Here is a 14,044-nt window from a genome sequence, read left to right as displayed (position 1 = left end):
CATTAAAAAAAATCTTTTTGAAATTCAGCCGTTAATATAATGAAAAAGTATCTTAATTAATAAAATATTTAAGAGTCTTTTATTATTATTATTTTGGGGTTGAAAATGAATTTAAAATTACATGCGGTAAAATGTTGTAGTTAATTATTAAATTACCTTTAAAAGGGAAAAAAAATATATGACGATAAGGAAAGAAAAGAAACGTTCAAAGATATTTGTTGGAGGGAATCAGTGGTTGGGTTAAATAAATTTGTGGGTATTTATTTAAATAATATTTTAGAAGCAATTATTAATATGTCTATTTATAACCTTAATTATTTTATTATTTCAAATCTTTCTTAATTAATTAAGTTGGCCGTCAGGGTTTGTCTTTAATTCGACAAAATTAAATTATCATTTTATTTTTTAATTTATATTTATAAAAAGAAAAAAAAAAAAAAAAACAATGTTTTTATGTTTTATACTTTTGGAAAAAAGGTGAAAAGGAAAGATGAGGGAACGCGGTGGGTACCGTAGCTTTAGCGTCCTTCACGTTCCCAAAAAAAAATTGTAAAATTAATTGTAATAAATGTCTAAAAAAATAGATATTTCACCTATTATTTATTTTTAAATATTATAATATTATTTGTTCTCGTTGAAAGTCCCACATCGACTAATTTATAAAATGATTATGGGTTTATAATCAAACGGAAAATATGAAAATGACACATTAGAGTAGGACACACAAATGACCAAATTTATATGTTTAAAAATTTTTAAGAAAAAGATTGGTCGTCTTTTATTATTATTATTATTATTGTCCAACGACGCCTAAATATTTCTTTTATTTTTATTTTTTAATATAATTTCGACATATTTTGGGCATGTTTTATAAACTAAAATAAGTATTTTTCAATGACGTTCGTGGTGGTTCGTGATTCCTAACCGATATTAATTTAAGGATCGGAGTTTGGTGGGTAGATTCAAATAAAATAAATTTAATTATTTAAGAAAAGAAGTTAATGATTTGATGATGTAATAATATAAGGTTAAATAAAGAGATGGTTAAGTTATGTAAAAAAGGGGTAAAATTAGGGTTTAGGAAATGTCGGTTAGTAGCAAAGATGAGCTGTAACGTGACAGTTTCAGGGGTAACCGACACACATACAGAACACACCCTTTTATTTTATTTTATTTATTTTTATTTTATTTTATTTTAAAAATATTTAATTATCTTCTGATTTTGGCTGCTTCCACTTTGTAAACTTTTCAAACTCACTATTCATCTCTCTCTTATCACTCTCAATAATTTGCTTTTAAACCCTATTTTCTCTCTCCTCTCCAACCCTCTTTTCTCTCTCCTCCTAATAAGTTTAGATTAATTTCTTTTTTATTCTGTCGGTATATGTAACGGCCCAGATCCACCGTTACTAAATATTGTCTTCTTTTAACTTTCCGCTTACTTCAAGACTTTAAGTCGCGTCTTTTACGAAAATGATTTCACACCCTTACGAATGGCGTTATAAATAGTGTTTTGTTCTCCTCCCGAACCAATGTGGGACATCATACTATAAATCGAAAATATGTATTATAATTAATTAATTAAATACTATTTAAATTTGATTTAAATTTAATTTCATCTTATTCTCATTTTTTCATCTAACCCACATGTTCACTTGGGAACTAAAGCTATGAAGGTTAAATTTGTAAAATTGGAACTCGGTTAAGCTAATTTGGCAGCATCTAAGTTTGTTCGAGCAAGTTATGTAATGTCGTGAATGTATTCACATTAACGTACACGAGGAGTTTAGTTTGTTCTTTAAGTTATTAAATTTTTAACTCGTGACTAGTCTCGAGAAAGAGGTTCCTTATTTGACAATGATGGCCTATAATTCTCCGTAGCTTTTGATATTCATCATAACTCTAACAAGATATCTCACATTCAAAATACCTACCAAACTCTTCACCCTATAAATAGAGGCTTTAGCAACGATTTAGGTTAAGTTTATTTTCTTTTTATTATTTGATAATTAATGCAATATTTAATTAAAGAGATAAAAATGAAGTCGTGAGAGCTTATGCTGAAAATGTGTCGAGTTAAGATGAACACGGCTCTCTGCAATGGTATGATATTGTCCACAAGCATAAGCTCTCATGACTTTACTTTGGGCTTCCCCGAAAGGCCTTGTACCAATGAAGATAGTATTCATTGATTATAAACTCATGATTATTCTCTAAATTAGCCGATGTGGGACTTTCATTCAACAAAACGATGCACCGGTAACTTTACGAAAGGGAAAAATGGATAAATAAAAACTATAGGTTATACGAATAATAAATGGAAAACAATTGTAAAGCATAAGATAATTAAAAAGTGATGGTAAAAAGGCAAAAGTGAATCTCGTGATTATGAAATTATTTATTTCAACAACTAACTATGTTGATGTGGCAATAAGAGTGAAGATTCTGACCCGCCCAAAAGAAGCACAGCTGGCAATTATTTAATAATTAACTGATTGGAAGAAGAAAAAAAAAATATATATATATATATATTTTACAATCCGATATATTCTCTATGCAACTTTAATTTAGAAAATGATTTAATTTTAATTGTTTTATTAAAAAAAGTTATAAATATAGCATCTGAATCTATGAGATATGAAAATTATAATTAAATTATATTTAAATGTATAGAATTAAGTTCACTCGTGAAAAATGATTTTTTGAAATTAAAAAAAAAACTTAGATTTAAATTGAAGATTTTTTTAGAATTTAATTGAGAAAAAATGTAGAATTATTTTATGGAAAATAATAATAATAATAATAATAATAATAATAATAATGTTAAATAGTACATAGGCAATATTAATTATGTGTTTGTGGGAGAAAACATGTGATGTGAAAGTTGTATTTAATAATTCAAAAGAAAGTATAGCCTTTCTTATTATTTATTTTAAAAAAATATATATTTACGCATTTATTTAAGCCAACGACTGTCGGTTCTTCAATATTTTATTTTATACAAAATATATATATATATATATATATATATATATATATATATATATATATAATATGATAATAGAGGGCATTTTGATAGTGATCCTCTAACACATTTTCTGTCTTCTATTACAACTCATTTTGATATATATATATATATATATATATATATATAAGCATATTCTTAATTAATTTTTCAATTATTGAGATAATTGTTTTTTGAAAATAAGATTTTGTAATAAATATTATTAAAAAAAAATAACCATATATATATATTTTCTAAATGAGGAATATTTTTTTAACTTTATAAAATTTGAAGCATAATGACTTCATTTAGAAGTCTAAGGAGATAAGAATTTAAAGTCACATGCCATAGGCCCCTTAGTTACAAATTGGGTTCCAAACAACTTTAATTTTTTTTTTCTTTTTTATGATAAATCATTAATGAATAAAGTCAATAATTAGAATAATTTTTTTTTAAGGTAAAGTTGAGAGCCTTAAAAGGTGGTAACATATAAGAGATAAAAATTGAATATTAAATGAAAATAATGGATGAATATATTTGAAGAGAGATGGGTTGCTAATTAAGATTGGAATAATTTTCCCCCACCCCACTTGTACCAAAGTCAAAAAAAGGGAGAATATAATATGTATATATATATACACACATTCATCTGTGCAGCCCATTTAACTTATGGATTGCTATTTAAGATTGGAATATTTTGAGCACACCCCACTTGTACCATACTCATCTATATATATATATATATATATATATATATATATATATTGCATCCATTTTGGGGGTAACTTCTGGGCTACATATTCTTCATCTAATCTCCATGGAAAGAGTAAAGAGAAGAAAGAAGGAAAAAAAAAGATCCCAAGTTGGGCTTTTCATATGAGTGTTTGTCAGTTTGTTTGGTAATAAATGGGGTAAAACTAGCGCTGGAATCAAATCCTTCTTCCTTATTCTTCATATTCTTTTGGTTTGGTTAAAAAAAAGCTCAATCAAATCCAAACTTAATTTTGTCGTCCCACCTCCACTAGGTTTATAAGTGAGGAATATTAACTCTATTGGTACGAACATTTTTTGGGGAAGCCCAAAGTAAAGCCATGAGAGCTTATGCTCAAAGTAGACTATTGTGGAGAGACATGTTCGTCTAACACTAACTACTAAATGCCAATGGGCTTGCTCCGTTTTATTTTCCCATTGAGTCCGAACCTAAACCTGTGCTCGAGAGATAACTGTCCATATACTGATAAGGGATGTATGGATTCTCGAGAAGAGAGGAGCCGAGGTGGTCCCCCTAGACCGCCCGAATCCCACGAGTGAATAGAAAGTTGGATCTACATTGGATCTCACATGAATCGACTCATCTATTCTCCTGAGGAGAAGTTTGGTTTCAAACCCCAGTTCATACAAAAGAAGTACGCCATGCAAACCAAAACCCTAGTTCATACAAAAGAAGTACGCCATGCTAATGTGCCTTGGATGATCCACCTCTAGTCCAAGGCCCAAAGTTTATCCAATCGGTTCAAAAGCCCATGAATGATATGCAATAAATATTATGCGAAGTTGGGTGAAATTGAGAAATGATTAATATAAAAAGTAAAAGATGAACACTAGAAATTGATAAAAACTTCTTATAAAATCACCACCAAAGGAAGTTTTGCTACGAGTTTTCTAATATTCAAACACTGTGTGCGACTGACTGTGTGAGATAAGAAGAGGTAGAGAAGTACATGTAACCTCTGGAGGTGAAGACTGCTAACTGCTGAAGAAACGGTGTCGTTTTGGTGGTTTAATGCTGCGGGGTACCCGGAGCATCACATACTTCTTCTTCATCAGTGCCTGCTGTTATTCCAAGGAATATATTCAACATTTTTTTAAAAAAAATTTACAAACAGATAAGATACAAAATGAAATTTAATAATAATAATAATAATAATACCTGAGGACTGGCTGTTGTGAGCTGGTGTGTGCATCCTTTTAACTGCAGGGCTAATTTTTTGCTTAAAGCTTGCCACAACAATCTATCAACACATGGATCTCAAATTAAAATCAAGGGTATGATACAATATTAAAGATATTTGATTAGTATTATGATAATTTGAAAACATTCATCAAATCAAATCAAACAAAAGTGGACAGTCTTAGATGAACACAACTCTCCATAATAGTATGATATTGTCCACCCTGAGCATAGGCTCTCATGGCTTTGCTTTGGGCTTCTCCAAAATGTCTCGTACCAATGGAGAGAGTATTCCTTGATTATAAACTCATGCTTAATCTCTAAATTAGCCGATGTAGAACTTTCATCCACCAGACATATCATATGGGTAACAATTATATTTAATCAAAAGTACATTCCAAGCTTCTATTGGTATGTTATTATAGATAATCAAATCCAGTTCATGTTATTATAGACAATCAAATCCATATGAGACGATAGTATATTGACAAAAATCAATAGAATTAGATTTCTATAAAGTCAAGTTTTTTTCTTTTGTATAAGTTTACGATCGACCAATCTCGACATTCACTCGAATTAGTATAGTTGAAAATATAATCTTAAAATGTTAAAGATGCAATAAGGTTTTCAAATTTGAAAAGAAATGAGAGATACCTGAATGGGGGTGGCTGCTATGAGTGCAGAAGCAACGACGCCCCCAAAAACTCGCCCGTCAGGATGAGCGAGTGAAATGGAAACCTGTCCCACTTTAGTGCGTTTACCGTTCATTTGTCCCACAAACGATCCTGTTATGCGCAGAATCTCAAACATTCCCTGCACATTCACATTCATATCCATAAATATAAAGTGTTTTAATCTCCATGTAACGACTCAAATCCAACAGATGTTGTCCTCTTTGGGCTTTCCCTTTCGGGCTTCCCCTCGAGGTTTTAAAACGCGTCTATTAGGGAAAAGTTTCCACACCCTTCGTAAGGGTGTTTTGTTCTCCTCCCCGACCTACATCACACTCCATTTCATCCACCAAACAATAGTTTCGTCATAAACAAACCTGGAATTTCTGTGTGGTGTTGGGCTTCGCATCAACTTGGCGGAGATGAACGCTCGAAACTGAACCAACAGCAGAAATTATACAGATTGCTCGAGGACCTTTCTTTGAGAATCTTGATAGACCCTTCACAATATCCTGCATGCATTTAACATTTAATTACTCTTCAAGTACGACTCTTCGTAATAGTATGATATTGTCTACTCTCTCGTGGCTTTATTTTTTGTTTCCCCAAAACGTCTCATACCAATGAAGATATATTCCTTACTTATAAACTCATGATCGTCTCTTTATGTAGTCAACATGGGATTCCCTCTCAACAATCTTCAACAAATTATACTCAGAGTCTATGTGACGGTTTGATTTTGATTAAAGCAAATGAATGAACTACATACAGATTATACGTATTAAACTATCGACTTCTATAATGATAACTAGTGTCAAATTCATTGAACTATACTCGAATCGACACCTATATCTTAGAAATTTATAAAACTAATAACAGATCATATCTTAATTAATAATTAAATGCAATAAACTTTCATAGCTTATGAATTAAATCATGAGTTATACATATTTATTCCTTACCTCTCCTTTTGGAATATGGAGGATGTGAGGGGTAAAACTTCCGCCGGCAGTGTCCCAAGCAAAACCACCTTCAAATATATTCGAGACTATTAATAAATATAATAATTTCAAAACAAATTTAACCTTCACAGATTTCAAACATCTCGATAACGCCGTTCTAAGTCCAAGGTTCGAATCAATATTAAACAGAAAATTAAAAAAAAAAAAAAAAAAAAAAAAAAAAAGAAACTTTGATTTTCATTAACCTAAAAATGAATTCTGAAATTTAAAATTCATAATCATTTTTTTTGGAATATTATTTAATTTTAAAAGTTTCTAATAAATGTTGAACTTTTTTATTCGGTACTTGAATTTAATATTAAATTAGTTAAATAAGAAGTATTGGGTTATTTATATTTAAAAAATAAAAAAAAAGTATTTATATGTTTATTAAAATAAATAAAATAATAAAATTGTTTTCAAACAAAAATTGAGTTTATTTTTAAAAAATAAAATATGGCCGCAAAAAGAATAATAAAAAAAAATTAAAACAAAAATACTTTACGATTCCGTTCAGTTTAAAAAAGGAAAAAGAAGAAATACTTAGTTTATATAAAGAATAATAGATTTTTCTCTTTAAAAAAAATATATATATATATATATATATATATATATATTCCGTTGAAAAAAAAAAAATCAAAATTAACGTGAAAATGCCAAAAAAAAAAAAAAAAAAAAAATCAACAAGAATATAGAGAACGACCTAATCCAAGAAACGAAAAGAAACAACTGACGGTTACGTGCGATTTTCACGGCGGCGGCGCGTTACGCATTGAAAAAGAAAAACCGATTGACGGAATCGAGAGTTGAAACCTAGCGTACCTAAAGATGCGAGAAGCTGCAACCTACCACTACCAGGCGGCCGCCCAAGGCGGCGTTTCGAAGTGTTTCGTGAATTGGCGGACGACGAGAGGCTCCCCTGCGATGACGGCGATGACGGCTTCTCCAGGTCGATGGCTGCTTTTCTCCTCGGCCTTCCTCTTCTCTTCTTCTTTGAAATCACCTCACCGCTGGACAAATCTTCAAGATGCCCTTCGCCGACGATTCCGCTGTTCCCGATCGACGTGTCTTCGTCGTCCGACGCCCCATTTATCTCGGTCGTGGTGCTTTTCAGGTCCGTAAGCGATTCGCTTTCCGCCGTGAGATTTTGATCCTCCATCGAAAATACCTCTTCACGAATGCTCTGTACCTTCGGATTTGTAAGGGCGAGCATTTTAAAATCATTTTTCTTTATTTGGTAGGTTTTAAATAATAGTGATTTTAAAGCTAAATAATAATTATTTGGAATTATATAAATAATTTCAAATCGCAATTTTAATTCAGATTTTTTTTTTTAATCTTAATACAATTTGTACCAAAAAAAAAAAAAAAAAAAAAAAATATATATATATATATATATATATATATATATATATATATATATATAAAAAATGTCGTTGAAAATTAAAATTGTATAAACTATCAAATTTGCTGACATAAATATATATTATTTTGTCAAAAAAAAAATCATAGGATAAATATATATAGTAAAATTTTGTAATTAAATTATAAAATTACTGCTTATGGTCGAGATAAAGTTAAAATTTATTTATTTTTTCGTAAATAATCTAGAAACTAATTCACATTTAAAATGGGTTTCTATATTTTCCAAAAACTAAATTAGTAATTTAACCCGAATTTTCATTATTATTTAATAATTTACTTGTTTATACTCAATAAATATTTTAAGTTATTACTAAATCCTACAAAATAATGCACCTATTTATCAATAATTTTTAGTAATAATAACAACATAATAATTACTATTCATTTTTAATACTATAGTAAATTAAAATTTTAACCTCAAGTAAAAAAATACATGCTCATTTTGCTCGATTATTTTAATTAAAACCTTTTTCATGTCAAATTTAATAATTATTATTAGCTTAAATCAAAAGTAAAATAATTAACTTGTTTTAATATATATCATTTATTTTCTTCTAATATAAATATATTTTTTTTAACAAAAATAAAAATATTTGAAATTCTATAAATTGTGAACAATTTCGGGTATTAATTGAATTTTTTTTAATTTTTTTAGTCAAATTACTCACTTTTTTGGTTAGTTTGGGATTAGGTCATTCATTCACATGCCGGGAGCGGGCATTTCGCTCCGGGCAGGATAACAAATGTCGAGCATACGACGATACCACCCGTGATATATGCATACACGTTACTTTGTGCCGCGGTTTTTGCACATAGTTTTGTTGATTTTTGTCTTGTAATTTAAAAAAAAAATTAAAATTTAGTCGGTAATTTTAAATATAAAAATTTGTCTTTATATAGTAACTATTATGAGATTTTATTAAATCGAAATTTTAAATTTTAACATTTAACAAATATAAGAAGTTAATAAATTATAACTATATTGAAATATTTATTTTTCAATATTTGTGTGTTTTAGTTATGGTTTTTCCGTTCATAGTATTTGAGCGGCTATGAAACCAGAGTTTTTAACCTTTTTTGGTAGGTTTAGGGTGATCGTAATTTTTTATTATATTTTTTTTTAGTTTAAACACGTCTAACTGTTGACCATGTGTCAAGAAAGTTGAAAAGAGTCAAACATCTAACTGTCGACCATGTGTCAAATACCGCTGTATCAACCTATAATAGGTAAGAATTTTATATCATTACCGTTGTCATCGAATCTGAACATTTATAAAATGAATGAAATTATATTTGTTTGTATTTAAATTTTAATATTATCCTACAAATCAAAATTTACAGCTAATAAGATATTATAATATGTTTATAAACTATTTATTGTTTCTTTAAAAATTGGAAGGAAAATAGTCCAATATTATAAATTGTTGCTTGTAATATTCCCTTTAATGTGTTTATTATTTCTATATGAGGAGGTTGGTCATATCCAACCTACATTTTAGAAAAAGATTATGTTTATTTTATTTGTATATCAATCCATTTAGACTGACTTTCATTCCTCAAACTTTGTAGTGCCATTTGGTAACTAGTTCTATCGATTTTGGCATTATAAATGGGAACCACGGATGAAACTATCTCGTGGCTTGGGGTAACTGGAGCTCGTGAGCAAGTTCTATTGATCTAAGTATAAAGGGTAGCGGCGGATGAAACCATCTAGTGGCTAGTTTCGTTTTAAATTTTTCTTGGAATAATTGGAGCTCGTGAGCAGGTTTTATCGATTTAGATATAAAGAGGAACGAAGGATGGAACCATCGAGTGGCTAGTTCCCTTTAAAGTGGATAATTGGAGCCTGTGAGCAAAATCTATTTATTTAGGAATAACGGGGAATGACAGATAAAACCTATCCATCTAGTAGTTAGTTCCCTTTAAAGTTTCTCTTGAGACAATTGGAGTTCATGAGCAAGTTCTATCGATTTAGATATAAAAGGGAACGACGGATGAAACCATCTAGTAGCTAACTTAAGTATGAAGTAAAAGAGAAGCATATAAACAACTGTAAAGAATGCTTTGTTCTCCTATACACTACACAACCACCCTAACTCATAAACTTATATGGATACAAGTCTATCACATCCCAAAAAATGTATACAATCATGAATATAAATAAAAAAAACGTGACGTTAAAAGTATATAAAAGAAAGTTATTCTTACAATATCAAACACTCAACGTTTTTAAAATGCGTTTGTTAGGGAGAGGTTTTCATACCCTTATAAAGAATGCTTTGTTCTCCTCAACCGATGTGAGATCTCATAATCCACCCCCATTTGGGACTCAGCGGTCTCACTGGCACTCATTTCCTACCTCAATCGATTGGGATCCTCCAATCCATCCCCCTTTGGAGCTAATCGTCTTTTCTGACACACTGCCCTTTCAGGGTTCAGCCCCCTCGCTTACACAACGCCCCGTGTCTGGCTCTGATACCATTTATAAAGGCCCAAACCCACCGCTAGCCGATATTGTCCTAGACCAAAACAAAATTTGCAAAATTTATGAGAGATCTCGTATTACAGGGCTTGGGCCAGATACTAGAAGACAACTGTAAGAACATCCACAACCTGACCGACATCTTCAACCAGAGAAACATGGGAATAGATTTTGTAACAAAAAGTTTGAATATTCATCTTAGTTTCAGGATTTCTAGGTTTCCAAAGTAGAAGCACAAAGATTTTGTAACAACCCAAGTCCACCGTTGGTAGATATTGTCCATTTTGGTCTGTTACGTATCGTCGTCAGCCTCACGGTTTTAAAACATGTCTACTACGGAGAAGTTTCCACACCCTATAAAGAATGATTCGTTGCCCCCTCCAACCGATGTGAGATCTCACAATCCACTCCCTTGGGGGTCAGCGTTCTCGCTAGCACACTGCCAGGTGTCTAGCTCTAATGATACTATTTGTAACAGTCCAAGTCCACCGCTAGCAAATATTGTCCGCTTTAACTCGTTACGTATTGCCATCAGCCTCACGGTTTAAATCGCATTTGCTAGGGAGAGGTTTCCACACCCATATAAGGAATGCTCCGTTGCCATCTCCAACCGATATTAGATCTCACACATTTACTTGCCAAACTAAGTTTTCACCAACAAAGAAAATGAACATCAGCCAAAACAGCAGGCACTACTTGACAACAGTAGGAACAGTAATTTTCGCAGAAGCAATTCAATCATGCAAACATATACATATATATTAGAATTCAATAAAAATTATAAAAAAACAACGAACTTGGCAAAGACCAAATAAAATTTTGCAGCAGAAGTCAATGGGGGAGAGTAACTATTTTTAGACAAAATGCAGCAACAAACAAGAAACTGGCCTAAAAAAATTCCTTGAGAGTATAAAAAGTTATCATGCCACAAAAAAGTGGGGATTTGGCAATGAATAGCATAGTTAAGACCACAATCCGACGAAGAGACCATGGTTGACAGAATTTCCAATTGGTATTGTGCCCTTAATTCGGGTAAGGTATGACGGAAGGAAGCATGGAAGCATATACCACACAGCAAAATTGAAGTGGAAACATGGTAGAGAACAAAAAGAAGAACTCGATAAAGATGTCGATAAACAGTGTTGTTGTAACAGCTCAAGCTCACTGCTAGTAGATATTATCCTCTTTGGGCTTTCCCTTCAAGGGCTTTCCTCAAGGTTTTAAAACGCGTATGCTAAGGAGAAGTTTCTACACTCTTATAAGAAATACTTCGTTCTCCTCTCCAACCGTTATGGGATCTCACAGTCTACCCCCCTTGGGGGCCCAACGTTCTTGCTGGCACACTGCCCGGTGTCTGGCTTTGATACCATTTGTAACAGCCCAAGCCTACCGCTAGCAAATATTGTCATCTTTGGGCTTTTTCTTCAAGGGTTTCTCCTTAAAGTTTTAAAACGCGTCCGCTAGAGAGAGGTTTCTACACCCTTATAAGAAATGCTTTGTTCTCCTCTCCTCTCCTCTCCAACCAATATAGGATCTCATAGTTGCTCTCCTCTCCAACCAATATGGGATCTCATAGTTGCTGATAAATCATTCCTACTTAAGCAATGAGTTGTTTCAAGCTCCCAAATAAATTTTGTTATGATATAATGAGGGCCATTAATGACAACTCACGCCTCATGGCATCCAAACTACTTCCAGCAATATATTAGCCAAATTCATCAGTTAAAGAAGGAATTAATCAATGAGTCATCCTACTTTTGGCAGAGTTTTATTTGGGGGCGAGAACTAGCTCTCAGAAGGATGAGGGCAATGTCACTCCATGCATGTTTTGATCATATATGCCGAAGTTAATAAGTACTTTTAAAATAAAGTCATGAAATTATATATTCAATTCAAAACGATAAATTAAACATAACATAGTTTTTAGAATTAAAAGAAATAAATTGGCCAAAATTAATCGTGAACAGAATTAAAAGAAATAAAAAAAAGGAAACACACGTAAAGAGTAAATGAAAGATCTGAAAGTGTTAAAATGTTTATCCCACATTTGTTGGAGAGGAGAACAAAATATTCTTTATAGGGGTGTGGGAACTTTTCCCTAGCAGACGCATTTTTTAAAAACCTTGAGGGGAAGCCCGAAAGGAAAAACCTAAAGAGGACAATATCTGCTGGCAGTGGACTTGGGCGGTTACAAATGGTATCAGAGCCAGACACCAGGCGGTGTGCCAGTGAGGACGCTGGGCTACGAAAGGGGGTGGATCGTGAAATCCCACATCCATTGGAGAGAGGAACGAGTGCCAGCAAGGACGTTGGGCCCCAAAAGGGGTGGTGGATTGTGAGATCCCACATCCATTGGAGAGAGGAACGAGTGCCAACAAAGAGGCTGGCTCTCGAAGGGGTGGTGAATTGTGAGGTCCCACATTGATTGGAGAGAGAAACGAGTGGGTGGACACTGGACGGTGTGCTAACAAAGACGTTGGGCTACGAAGGGGGGTAGATCGTGAGATCCCACATCAATTGAAGAGAGGAACGAGTGCCAACAAGGACGCTGGCCCGAAAGGAGATGGATTGTGAGATCGCACATCGGTTGGGGAGGAGGCTGGGCTCCAAAGAGGTGGTGGATTGTGAGGTCCCACATCGATTGGAGAAAGAAACGAGTGGGTGGACATCGGGCAGTGTGCCAGCGTAGACGCTGGGCTACGAAGGGGGTGGATCATGCGATCCCAAGTGCCAACAAGGACGTTGGCCCCAAAGGGTATAGATTGTGAGATCCCAAATCGATTGGGGAGGAAAACGAAGTATTCTTTGTAAAGGTGTGAAGGTAGATTATGAGATCTCACAGAAAGGATTTCAACATGCAAGCCTATCACCCCTCTAACTGAGAACCACCCCTTTCTCTGATCTACTAAAACCAGATAGTCAATGGGGAACCAAAACTTGGAGATTATCAGAAAAATCCCTCAGTAAGGATATCAATCAGGATTCATGGACCTGGCACTAACCTTCAAATGGAAATCAAAGTGTAAAAAATGGCTCAAGCTTCCTACGCCATTAAAATACAGTGGGGAATCCTCACAAGATTCTATAACTACACTAATCAACGCAGGATCTTCGGAGATTGAATATCTACAATAAATTCAAACTGCATATTTGGAAAGCTTTACAGAACTATTTACCATTGATGAGGTACATCAGCACCGAGGAATTGACGGCTCTGCTCCCCGCCCTCTGTGTAGAAGCGCGGCAACGCGTTCATCAGCTCTGTAGAATGATCGGCACCTAAATTTCAAAGAAAAACCTATAAAAATATTTCTTAAATGAAAAATTATGGAAAAATAAAAAAAAATTAGGACATTTATTATATTTATGGGCAGTTTGGTAAATTTGAAAAAAAAGAAATGGCAAAAAGGTAAAAAGTGAGCATTATATAAAATATAAAATTAAAAAATATATTTATATTTAATTTATGAATTTGATAATTTCGAGTCATGACTCGTTTAAACGCGCCAA

General features: G+C 32.6%; 1 protein-coding gene and 1 long non-coding RNA gene across 5 annotated transcripts; both read right to left on the bottom strand.

Annotated features, from left to right (window-relative positions):
* Positions 1 to 4,612: 4,612 nt before the first annotated feature.
* LOC111795583 (AT-hook motif nuclear-localized protein 5) lies at positions 4,613 to 7,854 on the bottom strand. 3 transcript variants are annotated; one of them, XM_023678094.2, is made up of 6 exons: positions 7,450 to 7,854; positions 6,589 to 6,656; positions 6,004 to 6,138; positions 5,610 to 5,768; positions 4,935 to 5,016; positions 4,613 to 4,837 (listed from the first exon to the last, which is right to left on the bottom strand). In XM_023678094.2, exons 1-6 carry the CDS (start codon positions 7,838 to 7,840, stop codon positions 4,785 to 4,787), a joined length of 888 nt encoding a protein of 295 aa, XP_023533862.2. In that variant the 5' UTR covers positions 7,841 to 7,854; the 3' UTR covers positions 4,613 to 4,784. The 3 variants fall into 3 exon arrangements, with proteins under 3 accessions (XP_023533862.2, XP_023533863.2, XP_023533864.2); XM_023678095.2 differs by having other exon boundaries at positions 4,613 to 4,834; positions 7,450 to 7,853; XM_023678096.2 differs by having other exon boundaries at positions 7,477 to 7,853.
* Positions 7,855 to 10,047: 2,193 nt separating this feature from the next.
* On the bottom strand, positions 10,048 to 13,874 carry LOC147792601 (uncharacterized). Of its 2 annotated transcripts, none has more exons than XR_015421015.1 (2): positions 13,711 to 13,874; positions 10,048 to 11,177 (listed from the first exon to the last, which is right to left on the bottom strand). It is a non-coding gene; the product is annotated as an uncharacterized LOC147792601 (long non-coding RNA). The 2 variants fall into 2 exon arrangements; XR_015421016.1 differs by having other exon boundaries at positions 10,048 to 10,571.
* Positions 13,875 to 14,044: the final 170 nt, after the last annotated feature.

Source organism: Cucurbita pepo, chromosome 5 (genome assembly GCF_057944985.1).
Source record: "Cucurbita pepo subsp. pepo isolate OVF chromosome 5, ASM5794498v1, whole genome shotgun sequence".
Lineage (NCBI taxonomy): Eukaryota > Viridiplantae > Streptophyta > Magnoliopsida > Cucurbitales > Cucurbitaceae > Cucurbita > Cucurbita pepo.
This window is presented reverse-complemented; position numbering and strand designations above follow the sequence as displayed.